The sequence below is a fragment of the Atractosteus spatula genome, chromosome 7, assembly GCF_055471065.1.
Source record: "Atractosteus spatula isolate fAtrSpa1 chromosome 7, fAtrSpa1.hap1, whole genome shotgun sequence".
In the NCBI taxonomy this organism is placed as follows: Eukaryota; Metazoa; Chordata; class Actinopteri; order Semionotiformes; family Lepisosteidae; genus Atractosteus; species Atractosteus spatula.
Window position 1 is genome coordinate 14,544,210 of NC_142712.1, and position 27,673 is coordinate 14,571,882.

Here is a 27,673-nt window from a genome sequence, read left to right on the forward strand (position 1 = left end):
TGAGAACATGGAAGGTCCGTGATGAAGTCCACAGTTCTGGAAGTCCAAGGGCATTAAAGAGTTGGGAGAGATTACAACTGGCCTGCAGGGAATGAATCAAAGTCTAAAGTTCACACCTGGATGGCCTGTGTCTCCACTGTAGGACCTCAGACCAGATAGACATAGGGACTAATAGCTTACTAGGTAGTTGTTCAGGGGTGCGGGATCAGAGGCCAGTACTATCTACACTACTTCTTCCACAGAGAGGAAATCAACTCTGATGATGCAGGTTCTCCCAAGGAGTCATCTGAGGCATAGATTGTTGACAGTGTCAGCTTTGCCATTCTTTGACCCAGGCCTGTAGGAGTTGGTGAAGTCGAAGCTGGAGTAGAAAAAAGCCCAATGTGCCTGTCTAGGGTTCAAATGTTTGGCCTTCTTAATGTATGCCAAGTTCATATAATCGGTGAGCACTAGAAATGGATGAGCTGCTCCTTCCAGGAGATTCCTTCACTCCTCCTAAGCCAGTTTTACCATCAATAATTCCCAGTTGCTTTTCTGCGGGTGAGACCTTCCTGGAAATTAATTGCACGAGTAAAGAGGATGAGGGACCTGAGCGTTGAGACAAGATGGCCCCCACTCCTACAACTGATGCATCCACCTCTAGCTTGAAGGGCAAAGATGGGTCAGGGTGTCGTGGTGATGTAGTGCTTCAACTCCATGAAAGCTTTCTGTGCTTCTGGATTCTGTTTTCCCTGACCTTTCTTGGTGAGGGCTATAATTGGGGCCAAAACTGAAATTAAATTGTACATGAATCAGTGGTAGAAATGTACAAATACAAGGAAATGCAGCTAATATTTAAGTAAATTAAAATACTGCTGAATCCTTCTGGGGATCAATTTGCAAGCCTGAGGGGATATATGGAAAAACTGGAACATTATCTCAGACATGTGGAACTCTGTATTTTCCAGCTTCACATAGTGTACAGGCCATGATGTTGGAGCCAGGTCAGAACCTGTTAGACATTTTGAATGTGCTTAGTGAACGAACTGTAGAAAATCAGGATGTCCTGTATGTAAATGACTATGAATCTGTCAAAGTAAAGGACGGAGCGGTGGCTCTGTGGCTAAGGATCTGCGCCTGTGGCTTGAAGGTTGCTGGTTTAAATCCTGCAGCCAGCAGAGGAATCTGAGCAAGGCCCTTATCCCCAGCTGCTCCAGGAGCGCTGTACAATGGCTGACCCTGCGCTCTGACCCCAGGCTTCTCTTTCCCTATTTGTGTGACTGTGTGTCTCACGGAGAGCAACTGGGGTATGCAAAAAAGACAAATTCCTAATGCAAGAAATTGTATAGGGCAAATAAAGTGTTCTTATCTTATAAGTAATGTATTGCTCAGAATGTATCACTTACAAAGTGTTGGAAGGTAGCAGGAGCATTACAGAGGGAAAAGGGCATCACCAGATATTATTGTCCCGTGGGTTAAAAGATGTCTTCCACTGATCCTCTTCTCTGGAGTGAGGATATTAATACAAGGGGATATTGTGTCTTCACTGTGATTTGATTCAAGTCCTGATAGTCAATGCATGGTCTTATCAAGCCATCTTTCTTCTTGACAAAGAAGAACCCCTTTCCAAAGCAAGAAGATGTGGTAATAAAAGTTTTCAGTGTAGCTGCTGCAGGCCTCTTTGAACACTGGTCCATGATCACAGAAATAACTCTTAATGACAGGAACAGGTTGACAGAATGATAAGCGTGTCATGAAAACTATTGACATACATGGGAGTATGGAAGCTAATATCCAGCAAAAATCAATTATCAAAAACATCCTGATGTTTGTGTTGATTGTGTTGCTTCTCAGTTTAAAACAAATAGAGACAAGTCTTTCGTAAGCCATAACAGCAAGGGAGAGAGATTCCATACTATGCAGAAAATGAACAAAAAAAAATGTTAAAAATATCTAATATAAAACAAAATAAAATAAAATAAGAGCTGTGCTAATGCTGACATCTACTACAGATACATTAAAAACTGCTATCTATTTTAAAATGAAAGATGACAATACTGTAGAATTAATAATGACCCTAGTAAAACAGAAACAATCTGCACACATTTCCTGTATCATTTTCATTTGCCATTTATATGGTTTTGACTATTACGGAATTGAAGAGATGTTATAAGTGTCCGTATCATTATCTATATTTTTAAATAAGAGTAAACTTCCCTATATGAAACACAAACAAGATTTAATAAATAAGTCTATTGCAAATTTCTTTTAAAGTGCATGTTCCATTTCATACCCGATGATTGTGAAATTCGTTCTCTGTGCTCTCATTCTTATTCTAACATAAGCGTTAATTTTTCTATATGAAAAACAAGATTTACTACATAAGCTCTACTACTAATTTCTTTAAATGTGCTTGCTCTGTTTCATACCTGACAGAAAGATGATGATGAAATTCATTCTCTTTGTTGCCTCAATATCAGCATCCTACCCTAAATCATCCTTTTACTGTATGTACCACAGTGTAGTTGTCATCGCCATGTCCTCAACTGGTATTACCATTTCTGTGTGCATGAGTGGATACTCTTGTGTCACTAACAAAAAACCTGCAAATATTCAGCTCTTTAACCTACTAGTCTTAGGACAGTGTGAGAAAACTGGAGCACCATCCGGAAACGCACGCGAACATGGGGAGAACATTTAATAAACTCCAGGCAGAAAGCACCTCAGGTCCAGAACTGTGCCCAGGGTACCAGCGTTGAGAGGGAGTAATGCTAACCACTGCACTGCTGTGGAAGATACTTGTTATCTTGTTAATATTTCAAAAGGAAATATGTCAGCAAATCCTTTCTTTTCAGTAAAACTATACGAAGTGATCCAGGCATTCACAATGCACGACAGACAATGCAGTAATTTGCTGGGCATGTGGGCTGTCGCCAGAAAATGGCTGATTTCTGATTTCCAAAAATCTATATTTTGTCTTTGCAAATTTCAACAAGGAGATATCAGAAAACAATTTAACTTTAAATTTTGATTATGAAAAATATATTTCACACATACTTTATTTTAGTGGCTTTAAAATTATATAGTGTCATACTGTACTTGTTATATACAGTGTACAGTATACTTATATAATACACCAATCATTCATGTGTACACTATTGTTTTGGCATATTTGTGGATATGACAATTTGTGTGTGAGGAAAAATTCAGTAACATTTAAGGTTATGGAAAAATTCACTAACAATTCTATAATGATAAAATAATTTGTAAACTATATTCACATTTTAGAACATTAAGTAATAACATGAATGAACCTTAATATCAACAATCTTAGAAACTGCAAGAGAAATTAAAGATGCCATAAACAGTAATCACAATTGTGTTTTTTATGCCACTATGTATATTATTATATTATAATATATAATATTATAATATACACTATGCCAATTTTAATGCCACTATGTATATTTTTATATTATAAATTTTAAAATCTATATTTTTGTTTTTATATATCTTTGCTGCTCTTTTTTCTTCCTAGTAGTTGATATAATTATATGCTCTAATCCCTTATGTTACAGGGTTACTCCTTGAAATTTAGACAGGGCAAGAGAATGTTGCAGCACTGGGTGAATTGTTCTATAAGATGAAGAGTTATAGAGGAGACACATGTACAGCATCTAGGATGGAGGAGGATGTCCTAATATGGATGTTGTATTCCAGTGTGAATCACATTAAGTCATTTCCACAGATTTGCAAAACCGATAGGCTACCATTTACTGAGGGTATACAATATAAATGTATTTACAGTAAAGACAGCATGATACTGTATAGTTTTAATGCCACTACAGTACCTTATGAGAAATTCATCTATTTGTCGTTTTGTAATGTGGGGCACTTGGTCACAGTGCCCCACATTACAAAATATGAGCGTTTCATTGTCTATTGCAACATCAACAGCAAAATGTAGTTTAAAACGGAACATGTTAGTGTTCCAAAATAATTACAAGTGAACGAGTTTAAGAATTCAATGCAGATGTTTACGAAGAAAGTGGAGTACAGTACTATTGCTAGCTATATAAAAACATTACAGTATATTTAGATCCATAAATGAATCCCATGAATGACGTTAAAGTATTTTTTTATTTTCAGTTTCCAAAATTTCTTTAGTTCCATGATTCCATATTAATATTCCATATTAAGTGGATTTTTAAAGGTACTACATTTTACAACAATAACGACAACAATATTCAACAATAACGACAATGATAGAAAAGGTTAAAACATTATAGCTTTTTATAAAGTATATAATCTTAATATGGTCAGAATGAGCACATCAAAACTTTTCCAAAACAGCCACAGTAAGGTACAGAGTTAAAGACTATAATGCAGAAAATGTTAATGAAGAAGGTGGAATACTGTTGTGTATTTTATTTTTATTTTTAGCTTCCAGCCATATACAGTATGTATAATATATCTATATTCCTAACTTAATACCATTTATGACATTCAGAGACATTTTGCTTCTGTTATTTTTGTTGTCAGCTACCAAAATTTCCCTTTAATTACAAAATTCCATATTAATGTTTCATATTATGTGAATTTAGAGATGATAAAAAGCAGGGAAACATTAAATGAAGCAACCACTTCTCTAGCATCTAACACATTAAAAGTGCCACCTATCGATTGTCTTTTTGCCAGTGAATCACATAATGCAACGTGTTCTGAGTGGTTGCATCTGCACAGTATTAAAGTAATATTTGTTTTGGTGGTTTATGCATGCATCACAGTAATAACAAGAATAACCAGTGGCCCTACTACACAGCAGAATAAATAGATAAGTGAAAATTTGCTTCAATAATGATATTTAAGGATAAAATTGTGCTTAGCCAGACTGAGCAAATGGGAAAATCGGAAGTGGACCACAGGGATTACCACCCTAAAAAACTGTGCCATGAGTTCTTTTGATACACATTTAATCATTATCTGGGATTAAGATCCAATGTCTGACACCTTTTATAACACCAATCAGGTTTCTTGTAGCAGTTACCCATCTAAGTTCTGACCAAACCCATCAGGGTTTGTGTTAGTGGTTTTAAAGAATGTAAAGCAAAATTGAAACAGTAAAATGTGTTCAGTTACTTTAAGTGGATTCTGTGTTTGCCCTGCAATGGACTGCCATCCTGTCCAGAGCGTATTCCACTTTCCTCTTGTTGATGGCCAAGGTTGGCTCTGGCACTCTTGTAACCCTGAACTGGATAAATAGTTGGAAAATGGATGAATGGTTTATAAATCAATCGTTAGCAGAAATGTACAGGGCAGACGTTTTTAACTATTAAGGAATTCATCGGGCCTTTGAGGAAAAAAAGTAGAGAATGTACCTTATGTTTCAATAACCAAATAACCTGGATCTCCAATTCATGCTTGACAAAAACACATACTGTACGTCTTGTCTGCTATTTTTCTAAAACACTAATTATTTAAATATTAGGACTGCATCAGATTTAGCTGAAGAACTTCAGGTAATAAACATCTTAAACCTTTTTAAAAAAATTATACTTCTGAAAAGCAAAAGTAAGACTAAAAAAGGAAGATTACTATTTTATGTTGATCGAGTCTAGGATTAAAATGATAATTCCTTTTTGTAATTGAACATGTATTAAAAAAATACAGATTAAGAACATTTTGTTCTGTACGTCACTCTGTTTTATTGCATAAATGTTACTGCATCAAAACACTGAGTATCTGTTATTCTTCACAGAGAAAGATTGCACTTCCGGACAACTCAGGGTACTAACAATCTATCGGACAAGTTCCCCTCTTCCTAATGAAATTCTTAATTTGCTCCATGACCTCCTCAGTTTTTAAGGTGTATATGATGGGATTCAGCAGAGGAGGCAGGGTTGTTGACAAAGATGTGTTGAGGATTCTGGTGTTAGTTTCCAGTGGTGAATTGGTCCAAACAATCATATATGTTACTAAAAGAGGAATAAAATATATGCTCACTAAGGCTAAGTGCGCTGTGCATGTTTTAAATGCCTTCCACCTCCCTTCTGCAGATGCAATCCTGGAAAGAGCAGCTATAATGCACACGTATGATAAAATAATCAATGCCAGTGGTAGAAAAATGAAAGCAACAGTATAAACACTGGCTATAGTCCAGTTTGCAGTGTAGCTGCTGCAGGCCTCTTTAAACACTGGTCCGTGATCACAGAAATAACTCTTAATGACAGGAACAGGTTGACAGAATGACAAGCGTGTTATAAAACCCATTGACATAAAAGGGACTATGGATGCTAATACCCAGCAAAAACCAATTATAAAAAACATCCTGGTGTTTGTATTGATTGTGCTGCTTCTCAGTGGAAAACAAATAGAGACGAGTCTTTCATAACCCATAACAACAAGGGCAAGAGATTCCAAAGCATAGAAATAATGGAAAAAAAACATTTGAGTTAAACACGTCTCATATAAGACAAAACTTGAGTGAAAAAGGAAACAATCTATACATTTTGGAATAAGGGCTGTGCTAACACTTACATCTATAACAGATAAATTAAAAACTGCTATGAACTTTGGTGTATGGAGACGCTCTGAAAGCCATATAATGAAAATTAGGATGCAGTTGGCTGCCAGGGTTCCCATGTAAACGAAAGCCAGGAATATGAAATAATATTCACTGTTCTGCAAATTCTGAAAACCAGTAATCAGAAAACCCACAGGTCTGGCAAAGGTGGAGTTTTTCTCCATTGCTATCAACGTTTGAAGGAGTGCTTCAGTAGCCCACTTTGCACCTTTTTTTTAAAATCCTAAAATTAAAAAGGGAATGAAAACGTAAAGATATGTCAGTACTCTAGCATTAACAACGATATTAGTAAGATAGAAACAGTCTACACACATGCCTTGTTTCAGTTTTATTTGCCCTTTATATGGTGTATACCATTACAGAGTTGAGGTTTTATAAGTGACCATATCACCCTCTATATCTCTGAATTTTTTATTTGGCATTTTTAAATAAGAGTTAAGATAACTTTTCTATGTGAAACACAAATAAGATTCAATAGCTAAACTCTGTTGTAAATCTCTTTAAATGTGCTACGGTAATGTGATAAAATCTTCATTCAAATAAGATATAAGATTAAGAATATAAGATAAGAATAAGATTAAAATAAGATAAATAACATAATAGTATTCATTATTATAAGAGTATAAAATGAATATCAGAGTATGTTGTATTTGCTTTTATTCCTTGATGTAATCTCAGTGATATCAGATTAACATTTTGTAAGGCATGTGATATGTTTTACCTGACAGAGAGATGATGGCGGAATTCAGTCTATGTGCTGGCTCAATATCAACATCCTTCTGTAAGCCATCCTCTTATGTACCAGAGTGCAGCTGTCATCACCTTGTCCTCAAGTGGTAAGGCAATTCCTGTGTGCGTGTGAGGGTGCACTTGTGTCACTAACAAAGCTGCAAAATAAAAAAAAATTATGAGCCCTTGCATTCCCATTCTGTTTTCTGTGTATTCTGCCAAGATAATTAATAGGGGACTACTACTGTTTTTACTCTAAGTTTACAATGAAAAAATACTTAAGTTCAAGAAGATTGATTGCTGTGTGAAATAATGACTTTGTTAAGATTGTTGTGATATCAGTTTTACAAGTGCATTTAAATCACATTATGCTTTCTATAGCATTGAGAACATTTGCTTTTGATTTTCTTTGTTCTTTCTCAATGTTGAATTATTAACAGAGCATTTCACATAAAAAAACTACTGTTCTACTGTATATACATGTAGGTATGTTTTTAGTAAAATGGACTGTATAGATTTTGGATATTCATTAGCATTTTGATTGATTGAATGTGATACACTGTAGTAACATAGGCTAATGCTTTAGGGCAAAATCACCTTACTACTAAGATTGTTCATTTGGCACAGGTAATGAGGTAATATAGCCTTTTTTATTTTCAAGCTAACTGAAAATTAAGAAAGATAACACAGAACGGAACACTTTACAGTTAGCCACTAGAATGTTGAAGGTTGGATTATATTTACAAAATGTTTTTTATATTAACACTCTTTTCTAGAGTACAATGTTTAATAATAATGATCGTCTTGTCCACTATGACATACTGTACCACCATGAAACAGCAGATGCAGAGATCCAGGGAGTGAGAAATATTTCAGGACTTCCATCAATACAGGACTAATAAGTCTGAAGTGCACAATTTGGAAATAAAAAAAATCCCATGATGGATCTACTGTCTATATTACGGCAGAGATCCTGTCCATACATTTTATGCACTAGTAAATTTTATGCAGTAGTTTAGCGGAAATGTTAAATAAAAGGCAGGTACGGTATACAGATGCAGCCATTCAAAATGCATGGTACAAACCCATACCCCGGGCATCTACGTGTGTGCCACCACGCCCTACCGCGGTACTGTACGTGATTGGCTGGCAAAAATGACCGACAGGGGCACTCGTGGTGCATTGGTTGGTAGTGAAAAGATTTAATCATTTAATCTCTTTACTGTGCACATTTTAATCTGCTTAGTATTTAATATTTATATGGAATTTTACCACTAAAGGGAAATTTTAGTAGCTGAGCATAAAAAGAATAGGAGCATAAACAGAACTGAAAACAGAACTAGCATCTGAAGGTCATAAACGATATTAATTTAGGAACATAAACATATTATGTAAACTGTATATTGCTGGTCTTGGTATTTTAAAGAAAAAATACACACCAGTATTCCATTTCTCCCTAAACATTTTAAGCATCAAAGTCTTACATGTGGTTATTTCAGAAACATTTACGTGCTCCTTGCTCCTTCTGACCATGTTACTGTACGTTTATACAGTATACAGTACTTCGTGAGAAAAGTGATAGTTTTAAGCTTTTCTGTGAATACACTCGATACCGGAGTAAACAGAAGCATACTTTTAGAATTGTATTAATAGGGAATATAATATGGAATCACGTATCTAAAGAAATTAATAATGGTATAACTATATTCATGTACTGTTGCAGAAACAGTAGTATAAGACTTTCCATTGATATGTGTTTGGCACACGACTGCCTCGGTGGTCCGATAGCTTAAGTGACTTATAACCCTGAGGTCAAGTGTTCAAAGCCAGCTGTCGCCACCAGTTTTCTTTTAACAAATAAACATTTCTTTGAAAAACTAAAATAGCAAATATTATTGGCATTATATTGACATTTTTTATATTTCTAAATATCACAACATGTTCGTACTGTATGTACACAGCAGTACCGTACCTTTCTGTGATCCCGAAAGCTCTACATTAATGTGCATTCGCCTGGCGCTGTGTTGTTATCGCATCTCTCTATTTCTCTGTGTCTACATTGTTTGTAAACAAACCGGTTTCACAGGTATTTTCAAAGTAGAATAAGGGCAAGTCCACCTTCCCCCACTCACATGTTTTCTTAGAAAAACAGATTCACAACGTGAAGCTGTGTCAGTCTTCTGTGTAAAAAAAATGGGTGCAGGTTTTAAGATGCTACTGAGTAAAGAATAGGAATTTTCCTGCTGTCAGCAGTATTGCGTATATAGTTGACCCTTACCTGAATGAAAACAGGACATAAAGAAAGGGTTTCATAAATCAAACAAAGCTTTATTTCTTTGTTTTGTGGTCTGGGTAATTGGAGGCTACGCTGTTATGCTTCCTATGGTGATATACGGGTTTTTCGCACGAAGCTGTATTGAGCAGTATTTCTGAAAACAGAACCTCAGAGGTTGTGCAAGAAATGAACTCTCTGTCTTGTTTGAGAGAAGGGACTTGTGAAACAGTATAAAAAGGGAAATTTTTCTTTAAATTGTCTCAGTAGTAGATAAGTCTATTACTCAAGGTAAGATTTAGCTGAGTTAGATTAAAGGTTAGACTGGTTGGACTAGGATTAGATTAGGGACCAGTGGGACTAGAAAAAGTATTTAGTTTTATTCATAAAATTGCTTTATTATTTTTTTTTCTTAATAAGACTTCTGTAATCAATGAGCTTATCGTTTTCTTCTATATCTATATCTATATCTATATTGTTTTCTCTCTTAGCCCTCCTTGGTATTGCCATATGAATCCTGTACTGCTTTACATCTATGATCCCTTAAAAGGCTTCTAAATAAATGTTTAAACTTGTCTCTCAGATATGAACTTTTAACTGGCCATTAAGGGTCACCTATGGAGACTTCTCCAAAGGAACTAGCCTTGCACCAGCTCCGGCCAGAGGTTTTAGGGTTTGTGCCCCTCGGGGGCAAGGGATTCAGTAGTGCCAGGCAAGCATCCTTTGTGTCCTTCACAAGGTAACTCCTGTGCTTTGCTAGTTGAGCTGCAACAAAGGGTTCCCAGGATGAACCCCCTTCAAGGTAGAGTGCCTTAGTGTAAACTCTCCCCTGACAGTGTATTTATTTGAGATGTCATAAAGTCTTTGGACAAAAAGTGTACATTGTTCTTTTATAATGAAATCTGAAATATATCATGTGGCTGTACAATTCAAACTGAAGATCACACTTAGCCAAATACTGTACTTTTCTGTTTCACTATGCATTATTTAAATACTGTATTAGGAGGATCAGATACTGTATATCTAAAGAAATTCAGGTAACAAACATCTTGTAACTAACACAATTGAAGAAGGCTCCACAGATAAAATGTTGTGTTTCTTTTCTTCTGTTTTCAGCATGGAATAAACCTTTACTTGTTCCTATACAGTCTACACATGCTGATGCAGCTACCTACTTGAGCTATCTTGTACAGTAACTAAATTTAATTAAATTTTTACTTCTGAAAAGCAATAGGAATGTTTGTTTAGGGAATATCATATTTTACTCTGTTTTACTACAGAGTATTTACTGCATCATAAAACTGAACATGTGTTATTATTTACAGATAAAAAATTGCAGTTCCCTACTAAAAGTTAATTGGAAACACTGGAGAGTTTCACAGTAATGGTGGATGGCTTCCTCATTCAGGCATCAGCCCTAGTCTGGACATTGGGAGTCATATTTGAGACCCATGTAAAAAAATGGATGAAACCCCTTTTTTCATCTTAAAAATTTCACCTGAATTAGGGAATTTCTATCAATGTCCAATGCTGGGTTGCTGATTCATGCATTTATAACAAAGCTTATAACAAACCTTAATTTCTGCAAATCTATAGACACCATAACACACTCCTTAGTAAGTTACAACATTTCCAAAACTTTGCAGCTAGACTTCTAATTCAATTTAAAAAAAAACACCGGCAGCATACTGTCATACTTCTACTTTAAGATCTGTTCATTTGTTCCTTATAAAGTCACATATTCAATATAAGATCCTGTTATTAACTTATAAGGCTCTGAATAGTCTGGATCCATTAGCATTTGTGAACTCCTTCTTGTATACACTCCATCCCATAAGCTCCCTTCAGTTATGGCAGGTCCTTTGCTGTTTGTAGCTAGGATTAAATGTCAGACAACTGTTGATGCTGTTTTTTCTGTTGCTACTCCATTTTTATCATTTTTTGCATCTCTTAAAGAGACAGGTTCTTTGACTGTTTTGAAATTAAACTGAAAACATACCTTTTTACTGGGACCTATGTCTGATAGTCTCACGAGTCATCTCATGTGCTCTTATTTGATTTATTTTTTAATGTAATTGTTATGATTATTTACAGCATCCTTGGGATTGGAGAGGTGATAAAAGTTTATTATTAGTATTAGTATCAATAATATACATATACTGTACATATACAAACAGATATACATATACATATTAATGATTTACTAGAAACGTCTTCCTTTGTCTTATGTGCTTCTTAATTTGTTCCATTACCTCCTCAGTTTTTAAGGTGTATATGATGGGATTCAGAAGAGGAGGCAGGGTTGCTGACAAAGATGTGTTGAGGATTCTGGTTTCAATGTCCACCAGCACATTTGACCATGAAATCAAATATGTTGCTAAAAGAGGTATAAAAAATATAACCACTAAGGCTAAGTGAGCCGTGCACGTTTTAAATGCTTTCCACCTCCCCTGTGCAGATGCAATCCTGGAAAGAGCAGCTATAATGCACATGTATGATATGCTAATGAAAGACAATGGCAGAATATAGAAAGTAACAGTATAAACACTGGCTATAGCCCTATTTGCACTGTTGTCACTACAGGCCTCTTTGAACACTGGACCATGATCACAGAAGTAACTCTGAATTTGCTGAATGTTTTTACAATATGATAACCGTGTTATAAAAAACACTGATATAACATTGCTTGTAAACATCAATACCCAGCAGAAACCAATTATAAGTAACATCCTGCTGTTTGTGTTCATTGTGCTGCTTCTCAGTGGAAAACAAATAGAGATGAGTCTTTCATAAGCCATAATAACAAGGGAGAAAGATTCCATGCTATGCAGACAATGAACAAAGAACATTTGAGTTAAACATATCTCATATAACACAAATCTTGAGTCAAAAAGAAAATGATCTATACATTTTGGAATAAGAGCTGTGCTAATGCTCACGTCTACAAAAGACAAATTAAAAACTGCTACGTACTTTGGTGTATGAAGACACTCTGAAAGCCATATAATGGACATTAGGAAGAAATTGGCTGCCAGAGTTGCCAGGTAAACGAAAGCCAGGAATATAAAATAATAGCCACTGTGCTGCAGATTCTGAAAACCCACAATCAGAAAACCCACAGGTTTAGAATATGTGGTGTTCCTTTCCATTGCAGACAGCTGTGGAAAGAGTGCTTCAGTTTTCCCCTTTTCACTTTTTCTCCGACCTAAAATTAAAAAGGCAATGAAAATGAAAGATGACAGTACTGTAGAATTGATAATGCTATTAGTAAAATAATCTGCACACATTTCCTGTATTAGTTTCATTTGCCAGTTATATAGTTTTATAGTTTTTTTAATTTTTCTATACGAAACACAATATTTACTACATAAGCTCTATTGCTAATTTCTTTAAATGTGCTTGCTCTGTTACATACCTGACAGAAAGATGATGATGAAATTCGTTCTCTGTGTTGCCTCAATATCAGCATCCTACCCTAAATCATCCTTTTATGTACCAGAGTGTAGCTGTCATCACCCTGTCCTCAAGTGGTGTGACAATTCCTGTGTGCATGTGTGGGAACTCTTTTGTCACTGAGAAAGAGTTGCAAAATAATACCATGTAGAGTATGTAATCAGGAAACTAGACTCTGAGCCCTTCCTTTCCAGTCTACTGAAAATTATTCCAAGAAAATTAATTAGGGGAATACTACCGTTTTTACTCTTATTTAAAAGAAGGAAATAACAAGACAAAATTCAAGAATCCAAATTCTGTGTGAAAGGATGCTTTTGTTATGATTTATGTGATAATACTCCAATATGTGTGACATTAAATTCCTGTGAAATTCCATGTGGACTTTAAAATCCTCATGCTCACCTATAAGGCTCTGCATGGCTTGGCACTTCAGTACTGTCTGAACTATTATCGCCCTACTCCCCACCTCGCAACCTTTGCTCTTCTAATTCTGGTCTCCTAACTGTCCCCCAAGCCCATCTATATTGTATGGGTGATAGGGCCTTCTTCTTTTTTGTCCCCAAGCTCTGGATCTCTCTGCCCAAGGATATCAGAGAGTCACCACCTCTAAACTCCTTCAAATCTGACTAAAAACCTTCTTCTTTAGAAGAGTCTTTACTTAACTGGTTCCTTTCTTCACCCCTCTGCTTTTCTTAGTACCACCATCCACGGTCTCCTCTGTATATTGTAATTGTGTTTTATCTTGTGTATTCTTTTTATTTATTGTTGTTGTCATTCTGTAAAGCACCTTGAGAAGCCACCTTTAAAGGTGCTATATAAAATAAAGTTTATTATTAAAATTCAACACTTTTACAAGTGTTATACAATTCATATTGTGCTTTGCCGTAACATTGAGAACACTACCTTTTGATTTACATTGTTCCTTTATAATGTTGAATGATTTATTGAATACTTAACTACTGAATACTATAGTTGAGTATAATAGTTGAATACTAAAATAAAATTTATTTGCAACATACTCTATACAGGTATGTTTTCAATAAAACAAATTATATAGATTTTGGTTATTCATTATTGTTTTGACCGATCATGATACACTCTACTATTATAGACTTACATACATTCAAAATCACCTTACTACTGAGATTGCTCATTGGGCAGAAGTAATATGGTTACATAACCTTTTCAATTTCAAGCTTTGTGAAAATAAATTGAGAAAATCACAGAATCGAACAGTTACAGTATGCCACTGATATCTTGAAAGTTGGATTAAATTTAAAAAGAAACTTAACTCTCTGTAGAGTGCAATGCTCTTTCAAGATGATTGAATATCTTGAATATCTAGTGAAGACCATCTGTTACATTCCACAGCCCTCCTCTAGAGGGCGCTCCTACCCTTTTCTGTTATGATTAGGTTCTATTATTTCCTGGTGTGTCTTGTTTGTATTTTGGTTAAAAGCTTAGCGTCTCCTGTTCCTGGCTGAGCATTGGGAGACGGATGCTCGGAAGCTCACCTACCAGCGGGTCCAGGAGTGACCCGATGGCATAGGCTTCACCCTGGTGTTCTGACCTTCTGAGTCCGGGGCTCAGAGCGCCTGGTCCCGTTAAGGTTTTAGTTCTGTGTTCCTGGTCTCGGTTCCCCTTCCCGGAGATTTTAGCTGTCTTCATCCTGGATGGATCTCCCAGCCTTTGGACAATAGACTGCACCCTGATAACCCCTTTTTGGATCCCTTTGGACTTGATCGCCTTCCTGCTGTCTGTAAACCCATTCTGACCCTGCTGTATCTTCCCCTGATGTCCTTCTCCAGACTCTTCTCGATTATACCTTCAGGCATAGGGTCTTTAACTACGCACTACAGGGGAGTCAGAACCGGCTCCCGTGACACCATCTTGATGAAAATCAATGTGTGGCATATGTGTGCAGAAAGAAATCCTAATGTTCTGTCAAAAAACCTGTTAATAAAAAGGTCTAAGCAGAATGGTATTGCAGCATGTTGTATTTGCTAAAAAGCTCCATCTGTAAAGATTGATGGAAGCCTAACTAATCTAGTTAACCTAAGCTAACTGCTTAACTGATCAAGTACTGTTAATATCTAATAACAAATTATTAGTATAATAATAATTTTATCAATATAGCAGCTTTAAATGTATCTTCTTGTGGCTCTTCACAGGAAAAGTTTTAAAGAATGTTATTATAACAATCTACATAATTAGTACAAAGGAACAGAAGGGTTCAGAATGCAGTAGAAAATGCAAATGGGCAGGGACAGACATTAGTTAAATAAAAGCATTTCCGAAGAAGAAGGTTTCAAGTGTGGATTTGAAAGTGCTCAGAGAAGGTAACTCCTTGTTATGCTCGGGGTTAGAATTCCTGTGTTTTGGCACATAGTAGCAAAGAAGGCACTGTCACCCTTAGTATGTAGACAAGCTTGGGGAGAAACAAGAGATCAGAGGAAGATAATAAGTCAGACATGTACAGTACCTTCCCTTACACACATGCAAGTGATCACATTAATTCTATCCTGGCACTGGCTTCCTATCAAGTTTGGTGTTAAATTCAGATTCCACATGCTCACTTATAAGGCAATAAATGGCTTGACACCAAACTTGTTTTAATAGGTCAGATGTTTTCCATCACTGAAATTGTCTGTTGAAGTGCTCCAGTGGTATTTAAATTATTTAATTCAGTTCTAATTCATACTGTGTCTACAACTAAAAAGGAACTCACAGACATGATAGCCTAACAGTATGAGAACACATGGAGTTAAGTAAATGTTCTCCTCATATTTGTGTAGGTTTCCACATAGTGCTCCACTTCCCTCACACAGTCCAAAGACATACAGTACTGGTAGGTTAAGTGGCTTCTGGGAATACTAACCTAGGTGTGAGTTTGTATATTTTTGTATGTGTTTACCCTGCAATAGACTGGAGTCCTGTCCAGGGTGTAACCTCCTTTCCTCTCATTAATGGCACACCCCTTAACCTGAACTGGATAGATTGGTTAGAAAATGGATAGGTGGATGGTTTGAAAATCAATTGTTAGCAGACAATTATAGGGAAAGAGTCTGTAACTTTTAAGGATGGCATAAAGCCTTTGAGCAAAAAAAGTGTACAAAGTACCTAATTCTTTGATAACCGAATACAGATATTTATTATGCTGGCTGTCCAGTTCATGCTTAACATCACACTAAAACAAATACATTTTGTGTGCCATATGTCTAAAACAGTAATTATTTAAATATATGGACCCCATCAGATTTATCTGAATAAATTCACGTAACAACATTTTGAAACTTGTAACATTCTTCAACTTGTAAGATTCTAAAATTGCACATTTATTTCTAGTGTTAGTTTCCAGTGTTAAATTCGTCCAAACCATAATATACTGTATGTTACTAAACCAGGTATAAAAAATATGTCTACTAAGGCAAAGGAATGTTTTAAATGCTTTCCACCTCCCATGTGTGGATGTATTCCTGAAAATAGCAGCTATAATGCACACATATGATAAACTAATCAATGTTAGTGGCAAAAAAACTTAAAATAACAGTATAAATGCTGTCTATAGATCTACTTCTGCTGTCACTTGCTACAGGACTCTATGAATACTGGTGCATGATCACATAAATAACTCTTAAATGTGAGTAACATGTTAGCAGAATTACAAGTGTGTTACATGAAGGATGAGAAAATGATTGAATTTGAAAAATGTAAGTAAAATATACAACTATATAGAGGAATGATGTATACAAATGGCTACAACTATATAAGATGTGAAAAGATTTAAAGTACCAACCCAGCCATGAAGGTAGATTTTTTGGCTGTGGTAAGACACATAAGACATCATATGCAAACGTTGACAGTGTTCTAAGAATCATCATTAAGTAGGAACCTCCGCTGTCTTAGTGTAATATTACACCATTAAGATAATGTATGAAGTTAAATAATCTTTTACAGGGCAGTCCCAAACTACATATAAATCTGGACCAGTCACACTGGAGTATTGATGTAGCAGAGAAGATTGGAAGTAATTTTGATCTGTAGTCCTCTGCATGGTATTGTAGAAAATCCTTACAGGTAGTTCATTTGAGTACTGGCAGGTTCATGCTTTCTTATCATTTGAGACCCAATGAGATAACCTATTCATTTTTAACAGGGCAATACAACCAACAGCCCCACATAAATGTTTCGATACAGCATGTGCAGAGTTTCTAGGACAAAAATAGGTGCAAAGCATCCTTTGGGTTGATTTAACCTCTTTAAAATGTATACTTTTATAAATAGACATTATTTGATCCTGCTTGGAAGTGAGTTGTGACAAATGATTTTGGAACCTTGTAGTTACTGGAAGAGGACTACAGGGCTTTTGTCCATAGCTGAGGTATTGAATGTTAACATATAAGAATTTATATTCTCATTAACTAATTAGTTTTAAATTCAGAATTTGGAAATAAATAAATCCCAACATGGATTTCTAGGTGACATTAAGGCAGAGATCTTTTACATTCTGTACCAATCTGCATGTTATTTCCCTGAAACAGAAAACATTGACTTACTGTAACCTTCTATTATAATTACCGAATACAGTTTTCTTATCTAAGAACTTAAGGTAATCATAGTCAAATGATCCTTTAAACTTATGAACCTGATAAAGTCATTTCTCACTTCTCCATTGCATCTCTGATGTGGAACTGCTGGTGCATAATGGCAGCCGTGTGGTAGTGTGTGACCCTAGTGGGTATTACACTGAACCTTCTTTATGAAATGTGTTCTGGGATTCTTTGGAATAAGGTACAAATGCAACAATAATTTTATTATTCTTTGTATTATTATTATCCATCCATTGCTAAGTGCTTTATCCAATACAGGGTCATGAGGAAGGAGGAATCAATCCTGGCATGCAATGGGAACTGGGCATGATACACCCTGGATGAGGCGCCAATCCAGCGCACAGAGACAAAAAAACACACATACTCACACCAAAACTAATTTTTCCAAACACCCATTAACCTACTGTATCTGCAGCTCTCTGAATTGTGGGAGGAAACTGGACCCAGCACCCAGAGGAAACACACACAGACTCAGGATGAACATACAAATTCCACACATATATCACCCCAGAATTTGAACCCAAGGCTCCAGTGCTGGGAGGCACCAACACTAACCACTGCAACACAGTGAAAAACCTGTTATTATTACAACAGTGTGGAAAAGCCTATTGTTTCATTAGAGCACACAAACAATTAAATTGGTCGGAAACTTTAAAGAAGTCCCTGTGAAAAACTACTTTAATATTTATAGAAAGAAATGAGTTACAGATCAGAGCCTACAGTCCATACAACTGTGTGAAATGTTGCTTTTTCATGCATTTCCCATTTTAAACTACTGCCACTGCATACATTGTTAGAACATTTTCACTGCTTGTTCTTGAAGTTAGTAAATTATTCAAGGTAATTTTGTAATGCAATTTTAAATTAATAGAGTAAAAAAATTATACATTCACTAAAATTATATTTCATTAAAAAAATTAAAGCTGGATTTTTTAAAGAAAAAAAAGATCAAACATCTGTTTTTAAAAGTTAAAGTTAAAATCCAGTCTCTGAAAAGCATTAGTAAAACTACAAATGAAACAGAAATATTCGATATAAAGTTTGGAAAAAATAAAGGTTAAAATATTTTTATATAATTGCTCTAAAAATTAAAAATGTCAAGATTTACATGGTCATTTTGTGATTAAACTGACATTTTGTTCTATACTCCAAACTTTTTATGGCATCGTAACACTGAGGTTTAAATATCTTTATGTATTACAGAGATAAACACTCACACTTCCAGACTACCTAGTATACTAATGATTTACCGGAGTAGCCTTCTGCACCCTCATGAACTTCTTAATTTGATCCAGTACCTCCTTAGTTTTTAAGGTGTATATGATGGGATTCAGAAGAGGAGGCAGGGTTGCTGACAAAGATGTATTGAGGATTCTGCTGTCAGTATTCACCAGCATGTTTGACCATGAAATCAAAAATGTTACTAAAAGAGGTATAAAATATATGGCCACTAAGGCTAAGTGAGTGGTGCAAGTTTTAAATGCTTTCCACCTCCCCTGTATAGATGCAATCCTGGAAAGAGCAGCTATAATGCACATATAGGATATACTAATGAAAGACAGTGGCACAATATAGAAAGTAACAGTATAAACACTGGCTATAGTCCTATTTGCACTGTTGTCACTACAGGCCTCTTTGAACACTGGACCATGATCACAGAAGTAACTCTGAATTTGCTGAATGTTTTTACAATATGATAACCGTGTTATAAAAAACACTGATATAACATTGCTTGTAAAACCAAATACCCAGCAGAATCCAATTATAAAAAACATCCTGGTGTTTGTGTTGATTGTGCTGCTTCTCAGTGGAAAACAAATAGAGACGAGTCTTTCGTAGCCCATAACAACAAGGGCAAGAGATTCCAAGGTATGCAGAAAATGAACAAAGAACATCTGAGTTAAACATGTCTCATATAGCACAAATCTTGAGCCAAAAAGAAACTGATCTATACATTTTGGAATAAGACCTGTGCTAATGCTCACATCTACTAAAGACAAATTAAAAACGGCTATGTACTTTGGTGTATGGAGACACTCTGAGAGCCATATAATAGACATTAGGAAGAAGTTGGCTCCCAGGGTTCCTATGTAAATGAAAGCCAGGAATATGAAATAATATTCACTGTGCTGCAGATTCTGAAATCCAGTGATCAGAAACCCCACAGGTCTGGCAAATGTGGAGTTTTTCTCCATCGCTGGCAACATCTGAAAGAGTGCTTCAGTAGCTCCCTTTTCACTTTTTCCAAATCCTAAAAATAAAAGGGGAATGAAAATTAAAAAGCTATGACAATACTGTAGTATACTCTACACATTACTCTATGTATGCCAGTAACAGTACAGTCCATCTGCACATCAATCTGCACCCTGTTTCAGTTTCATTTGCCAGTTGTCTAGTTTTGACTAGACCAGAATTAAAGGAATATAATAAGTGACTATATCATTGTTTATATCTCTCAATATTTATTTGCTATTTTTCAAAAAAGAGGTAAGATAACTGCTCTATATGAAACACAGTATTTGATACATACTCTCAATTTTACACTTTTTAGATGTGCTAAAATGTTCTTTAATAATAAAAATATAAAATAAGTATCATATGTTCTATTTCATATTCTTTGGCATAATCTCAGTTGTTTCACTTACTAAGCAATATGTTAATTTTTACCTGACCGTAAGATGATGGAGGTATTCTTTCTCTGTGCTGTCTCAGATTAAGCATCTTACCCTTTGCCATCCTTTTATGTAGTTGTGATCACCCTCTCCTCACGTGGTATTGCAAATCCTGTGTTTTTGTGTGTTTGCTCTTGTGTTATTGAGAAAGAGCTGCTGAATAATATTTGTATTATTATGTGATCTGTAAACTAGACCCTGAGCAGTCCCATTCTTTTGTGAATTCTCCCAAGAAAATGAATAGGGAAATAATACTGTTTTCTCTTAGTTAAAAAAGGAAGATTTACCAAAGTTCAAGAAGGTAGATTGCTGTATGAAATAATGCTTTTGTTAAGTTTGTTAAGATTTTTATGATATTACTCTATGACCTTTATACAAGTTCTTTTGACTCATATTATGAATTTCTATAGCATTTAGAACATTTGCTTTTGATTTACAATTTTGATCCCAAAAAGAATGGTCTTGCAAGATGCTCTATTTGCTAAAAATCACCACTTGTAAAGGTCAATGGCAACTTGACTGCATTATATTTAACAAATCAAGTCCTGTGACTTCAATTGCTGTCACTTTTGTGGGCTAATCTATTTAAAAAGCCTCTGCCCAAATTGAGAGAATTATTGAATCTGAACAATGTACATAAATGATCTGGGCCAGTCTCACTCAGAGTACCTCTGTAGCAGGGAAGGTTGGAAGTGCTTTACATCTGCAGCCCTCTTCGTGGTATTGTAGAAAATCCTTACAGGTTGTTTATTTACAGTAAGTACTGGCAGGCTCAGCTTTGTTTATCATCTGAGAATCAGTGAGATAATTAATCTTCTTTGTCTAGGCAATACACCCAACCTAAAGAAACATCCAATTGTTTGGAAACAGCAAATGCAGAGATTCAGGGAGTGAGAAAAATATTTTTAGAAGGAGATTACTGTGCAGATGAAGGAACGGTGCTAAACCTTCAACCAGTCTATCTTTACATGACTTAATTTTTAAGGGTGCTGAAAATGCCAAATATTTACATAAAGCATCCTTCAATGTTATTTCAGCTCTTTAAAATGTATATTTTCCTGAATAGACTTTAATTCATTCTGCTGGATAATGCATTATGACAAATACTTTGGATGCGCGTAATTAAGATGAAAAGAACACAGGGCTTTTGTACAGTATGTAGGGACAAGGCCTATTCTTTCACTTAAGAATTAAGTATATTAAGGATTTCTCATAATCTCTGTGTCCCTTAACAATGCAGCCCGATGTCTCTTCCTAAATGCACAGGAATCTGTTAAGAGACATTGTAAAACTGTATCAAGTTACTGTATATACAGTATTTAATGTTACTGTATATAGCGCAGATGGGCTCCAGTCAGTCTCCAGACTGGTTTATTCCAAAAACACTATCCATCTTGCAAAGGAAGATCCACCAATAAGTGATCTAAAGGATGGGTACCACAACCAAACCTGCATCTTGGCCAGTCACCAACTGGTGATGTTGTCCCATATAAACTGTAACAGAAGTCCTTTTTCTCCAGTTAACCCACTGACTGATCTTTCTCAAAACTGGCCAACTGATTTTTACCACCATGTGACTGCAAACAGTCCAAGTCAGAACTATTCTCCAAGACGCCAGGCCAACAGAGTGAGTCAGTAAAGTACAGATTTCTGTCTCTGAAACAAAAGAAATCTTATGTTCACGAACACACTGTTATTTTCACCTGATCAACTAAATTAGACAGTTGGCCTCTCATTTTGTTGACATCCAGAATATTCTGAACAAAATGCTACAGTATAGCATTTTGTTTACCTTGTGAACTTCAAGAAGACAAGCTGTGCATAGTCCAGAGCCAGCAAGATGCTACTTTTTTAAAATATCAGAGCTGCTCGAGTCCAACACAGGCTGCTAGGCAAAGCAAGGCAAAAGCTTTTTCTCTTTCCTGCGTCGGGACCCTCCCAGCACCAAGAAACCCAGCTCTGTTTTTACCAGGGCAAGGTTAAGCTCGTCTAGAACATTTGGTTTACAGATTGTTGAGTATTGCTTCAATAATCACATCATAATTCTAGAGAGTCAAACTTTTATTATTATTATTATTATTATTACAAAAGCATGTTTGATGTTTAGTTCACAATACTAAGTGGATGTTTACTTGTGTCTGAGAATATAAATGTGATTTAGTTATAAGAGACTGATAAAACATATGAGCTAGACTTTAACACATGATAGTAGATGCATATTTTACTCTAAAGTTATTAACACCGTTCTTTCTTATTCCTGAGTGAACGATCAGCATTCGTGTTCACAGAAGATTGTATAACAGATATATATTCTATTATGTTTTTGTTTGTTATATATGTTTTGGTTACATCAATAAATTGTATATATTGTATTTAGAATCTGTATGAGAGAATGGATATTATTGTTTGATTGGTTCCTAAAACTAATCAAGTACTCTCTCAATTTCCTGTTATAAGTTCTGATTGTAACAACAAACTAAAATCCCCAACCTTCTACATGCAAATACTGCAAGCAAATTATTGAATATTAACATATATGAGTTTGTTTTCTCATTAATTAGTCTTAAGTACACAATTTAGAAATTAAAAATGATTAAGGCAGAGATCCTGTCCATAAAACTGCTTCTTCTTATTATTATTTTTTAATTGTTTTTTTTTTGTAGCATGGGCGTACACAGAAACAAACACGCACATACTTACACCAGGGCTGTTTTTTCCTAGAGGACAATTGTGAAAGGAAACCAGAGAAATGCTTACCACAGCAGCATCATGCCACACTTATTATTTTTAATAATATTATCATTAAGGTCACTAACAACAATGTATATAGACTTTTATTTCATTAGAGCAAAGACAGAATTAAATTGGTGGGAGAGAGAAAGGAATAACAGATGAGAACTTGCTTCTTATGAAGTGTTGCTTTTAATCACAAATTCACCAAATCAAAATTTCGCAACTGTTTACAGTAATGTTAGTGGGTTTGTTTCAGCACATTCTCAAAGGAACATTTTTTTTACATAAATGTGAAGTTATAAAAATTGATTTTCACTTGTAGATTAATGTTACATTACAAATCTTTATATGTGAAGGAGTTTTGTATTAGAAATATACAATTTCAGCATGTAAATCCTAAGCATAAAGGTGGGAAATTACATGTAACTCTTAAGGCGCAGCTAAAGTACCACCACAATAAGGACAGTAAAATAAATCAACAACAAAAAATAATGTAAACTATATTAATCTAACTCTATGAAATAATTATTTATATATTTAATTAATCCAATGCTGGGTTGATTATTTATTTCCAGAAGAAAGATGGAAAAATAAAACACAGAAAGGCAAAACTGAAAAAGGAAAAGAGAAAACCATCAGCAAGATTAAAGAGGCATCTCAGAAAATATATGAATGTATAGTCTGTACATTAGGGAGGTCTGCAAGGCAGAATAAATAATTTCTGTAGAACTGTACAGCGTGACCCTTCACAAAGTAAAGTCTATTATCCAGTGAATACAGTATATCAACATGACACATCTTGCTTCCAGATCAATAGAGATATGAAAAAGTCCCCATAGTTTATTAATTCAGGGTGTCAAACCTTTGAACAAAAGTGTATATTTTTCTTTGATAAGAAATATAGAAATATATTATGTGGGCTGTGCAATTCAAGCTCAAGATCACACCTGCTGTTTCACTAAAATAATGATTATTTAAATATTAGGGCAGGATTAGATGTATCTAAAGAAATGTAGGTAACAAATATATTTTTTGCTTCTGAAAGGCAATAGTAAGTTTGAAAAAGGAAGATAAATATTTTATTTTGATTTTAAGATTGTAATGATAATTATTTTTTATAATTGCACAATTTTATGAGAAGTTTAAAACATTACAGGATGAAAAATGTGTTCCGTACTTTACTCTATTTTACTACAGAGTTTTTACTGCATCATAAAACTGAATATCTGTTATTAGTATTAGAGAACAATTTGGCCTTCCGAACTAAAAAACATCTGGAAACACTGGAGATTTTCACAGTAGTGGTGGATGGCTTCCCCATTCAGGCATCAGTCCTAGTCCAGAAACTGAGAGTCATATTTGATCCTCTCTTATCTTTAGATACCAATGTGAAAAAAAAGATTAAGACCTCTTTTTTCCATCTTAAAAAATATTAGCCGAATTTGACAATTTCTATAAATATCCAGTGCTGGACTGCTGATGCTCATACATGTATAACATCAAAGCTTAATTTCTGCAACTCTCTGCTCTTTGGACTCTGATATTCTCCTCAGTAAGTTACAAAATTTCCAAAACTCTGCAGCTGGACTGCACAATATTCACAAAAAAACAGTGGCAGCATGCTGTCATATTCCAACTCTCTAATTCATTCATTGGTTGTTTATAGTCACATATCCAATATGAGATCCTGTTACTGACTTAAAAGGCTCTACATATTCCTGCTCCTTTATGCATTTGTGAACCCCTTTTTGTATACACTCCATCCCATAGGCTCTGTTCATCTGAGGTCTGTCCTTTGCTCCTTGCTCCTTGTAAGAGTCAGACTCTTGGTGATGTTTTTTTCTATTGCTGCTCCATCTTAGCGGAATGCCTTCCCTGCATCTCTTCAACAGATTCTTTGACTGTTTTGAAATCTGAACTGAAAACACATATTTTTACTCGGTCCTACATCTGATTGTGTATACATATACTCTTATTATATTTATTTTTTATTGTAATTGTTATTAATATGTACAGCATCCTTGGGAAGGAATGGGTGCTTTATAAACACAAGTTATTATTATTACTATTATTATTAAATATTTTACTTGAACAGTCTACCTTTGTCTTATGAACTTCTTAATTTGCTCCATGACCTCCTCAGTTTTTAAGGTGTATATGATGGGATTCAGCAGAGGAGGAAGGCTTGCTGACAAAGATGTGTTGAGGATTCTGGTATCCGTGTCCACTGATAAATGTGTCCATACAATAATGTATGCTGACAAAAGAGGAATAAAAAATATAGCCACTAAAGCTAAGTGAGCCGTGCACGTTTTAAATGCTTTCCACCTCCCCTGTGCAGTTGCAATCCTGGAAAGAGCAGCTATAATACACACGTATGATAAAATAATCAAAACCAGTGGCAAAATAATGAGGGTAGCAATATAAACACTACCTATAGTAAAACTTGCACTGTAGCTGTTGCAGGCCTCTTTGAATATTGGTCCATGATCACAGAAATAACTTTTAATGAGAGGAATGTTTTGGCAGAATGACAAGCGTGTTATAAAAACTACTGATATAAAGGGGACTATGGAAGCTAACACCCAGCAAAAACCAATTATAAAAAACATCCTGGTGTTTGTGTTGATTGTGCTGCTTCTCAGTGGAAAACAAATAGAGATGAGTCTTTCATAACCCATAACAACAAGAGCAAGAGATTCCAGAGCATAGAAATAATGAAAAAAGAACATTTGAGTTAAACATGTCTCATATGACACAAATCTTGAGTCAAAAAGGAAACAATCTATACATTGTGGAATAAGGGCTGTGCTAACACTAACATCTATGGTAGATAAATTAAAAACTGCTATGTACTTTGGTGTATGAAGACACTCTGACAGCCATATAATGGCCATTAGAATGAAATTGGCTACCAGAGCTCCCAGGTAAACAAAAGCCAGGAATATGAAATAATAGTTATTGTGCTGCAGATTCTGAAAACCTGCGATCAGAAACCCCACAGGTCTGGCAAATGTGGTGTTTTTCTCCATTGCTGGTAACTTTTGAAAGAGTTTTTCAATATCCCTCTTTTCCCTTTTTTCTAATCCTAAAATTAAGAAAGAGAATGAAAATGAAAAGGAATGACAATACTTTAGTATTAACAATAATACAACACAAATAGAAACAAACACAGGTCCTGTTTCAGGTTCATTTGTCAGCTTTAGAGTTTGGAGCATTTTGAGGGGATATAATATGTGACCATAACATTGATCATAACATTGCCCTTATGTCTCAGTTTTTATTTACTATTTTTTAAAATAAGAATTAAGATTTTGACATAAAACACAAGCAAGGTTTAATACAAAAGCTCTATTGTAAATTTCTTTAAAGGTGCTGTTTCGTACCTGATAGAGAGATGATGGTGGAATTCTTTCTCTGTGCTGTCTCAAACTGTCTCGGCATCCTACCCTTTTATGTACAGTAACACCCTTTTATGTACCAGAGTGTACTTGTCATCACCCCGTCCTCAAATGGTATTACAATTCCTGTGTGAATGTAAGGGTGCTCTTGTATTACTAAGCAAGAGCTTCATAATAATACCTTGTACTGTACGTGATCTGGAAACTAGGCTCTTGCCTTCCCAATTTATTTTGAATTCTGCCAAGGGGAATACTATTGTTTTTTTCCTCTTAGTTAAAAGGGAAGAAATACCAAAATTCAAGAAAGTAGATAATTGTATGAAATGATGTCTTTGTTGTTTTTTGTGATATTTCTCTGAGACATTTTTACAAGGGCTATTGAATCATATTATTCTTTTCTGTAGAAATTTTGATTTTCAATGTTTCTTGTCAGTGTTGAATTATTCATTGAATAACTTATGCAGAACATGACTGTTACTCTCAGTGCCACCCCCAAGGAACAGGGATGTATGCCATAGGTGTTACAAACCCAAAAGTGAGGGCATTACGGTCCAGGGGGAGTGGCCGGCTCACTGCTGCTTGGGTGCTAGACAGGCTGTCACAAAACAAGCCAGAGGCAAAACAGGGGATATCTACAACCGAGTTCCAGGAGTGTGGCGGCTTTAGGAAGTGGAAGGCTGAGGGACTGGAATGCAGGGAAAGAGTGCAGGAAAAGCAAACATAGGAGGGGGAGAGCCACTAGAGTTTGGGGTCGTGCTTAGTTCTATAGTGCTGTGCAGGGCTGAGGGGTTTGGTGCAGGAGTCAAGCAAGACACTCATATCTGGGCAGGCATCCAGGAGACGTGCCAACATTGGGCTGAAGGGGTTCAGCGCATGCTGTCAGGGACCAGAAACCAAGCAGTCAGGGAGTCATTTGCTGAGTCCATGTCTAAAACGGGATCCCTGCCTCTATTCCAAATTTAACAACCTGGAGGAGCCATAGGCAGAGCTCCCAAGCGGAGCCCAGGTGAAGCACTGAAACTAAAAACTGGGAAAAGGCTCCACTGTGATGCTGGAAGGTGGAATGAAGCATGAATGGTACTGTAAACATCAATGCCAGATCGCCAAGGAGAGACAGAGCAGGGTTTAAATACCCCATAGCTGTTGCTGCTTCTGTAAGAGTTCTCACTACAGCCAAGCTCTCTGCCTAAGTTGTCTTCATTGTGATCATGGCAGATGTTGTACCTGTAACAATAACTGAC

The 27,673-nt window shown here is 35.6% G+C and overlaps 4 protein-coding genes across 4 annotated transcripts; all 4 read right to left on the bottom strand.

The window, feature by feature from the left end:
- Positions 1–5,769: 5,769 nt before the first annotated feature.
- On the bottom strand, positions 5,770–6,726 carry LOC148830570 (olfactory receptor 1E16-like). The gene has a single exon (XM_088919920.1). It carries the CDS (start codon positions 6,724–6,726, stop codon positions 5,770–5,772), a length of 957 nt encoding a protein of 318 aa, XP_088776046.1.
- A 5,029-nt stretch (positions 6,727–11,755) lies between these two features.
- Positions 11,756–12,712, bottom strand: LOC148830571 (olfactory receptor 1F1-like). Its single transcript, XM_088919921.1, has one exon. It carries the CDS (start codon positions 12,710–12,712, stop codon positions 11,756–11,758), a length of 957 nt encoding a protein of 318 aa, XP_088776047.1.
- A 1,756-nt stretch (positions 12,713–14,468) lies between these two features.
- Positions 14,469–20,362, bottom strand: LOC148830572 (olfactory receptor 5H19-like). Its single transcript, XM_088919923.1, has 4 exons — positions 20,353–20,362; positions 18,877–19,877; positions 18,113–18,183; positions 14,469–14,841 (listed from the first exon to the last, which is right to left on the bottom strand). Exons 1-4 carry the CDS (start codon positions 20,360–20,362, stop codon positions 14,469–14,471), a joined length of 1,455 nt encoding a protein of 484 aa, XP_088776049.1.
- Positions 20,363–25,127: 4,765 nt separating this feature from the next.
- Positions 25,128–26,475, bottom strand: LOC148830573 (olfactory receptor 2AT4-like). Its single transcript, XM_088919924.1, has 2 exons — positions 26,418–26,475; positions 25,128–26,119 (listed from the first exon to the last, which is right to left on the bottom strand). Exons 1-2 carry the CDS (start codon positions 26,473–26,475, stop codon positions 25,128–25,130), a joined length of 1,050 nt encoding a protein of 349 aa, XP_088776050.1.
- Between the last annotated feature and the right edge of the window lie 1,198 nt (positions 26,476–27,673).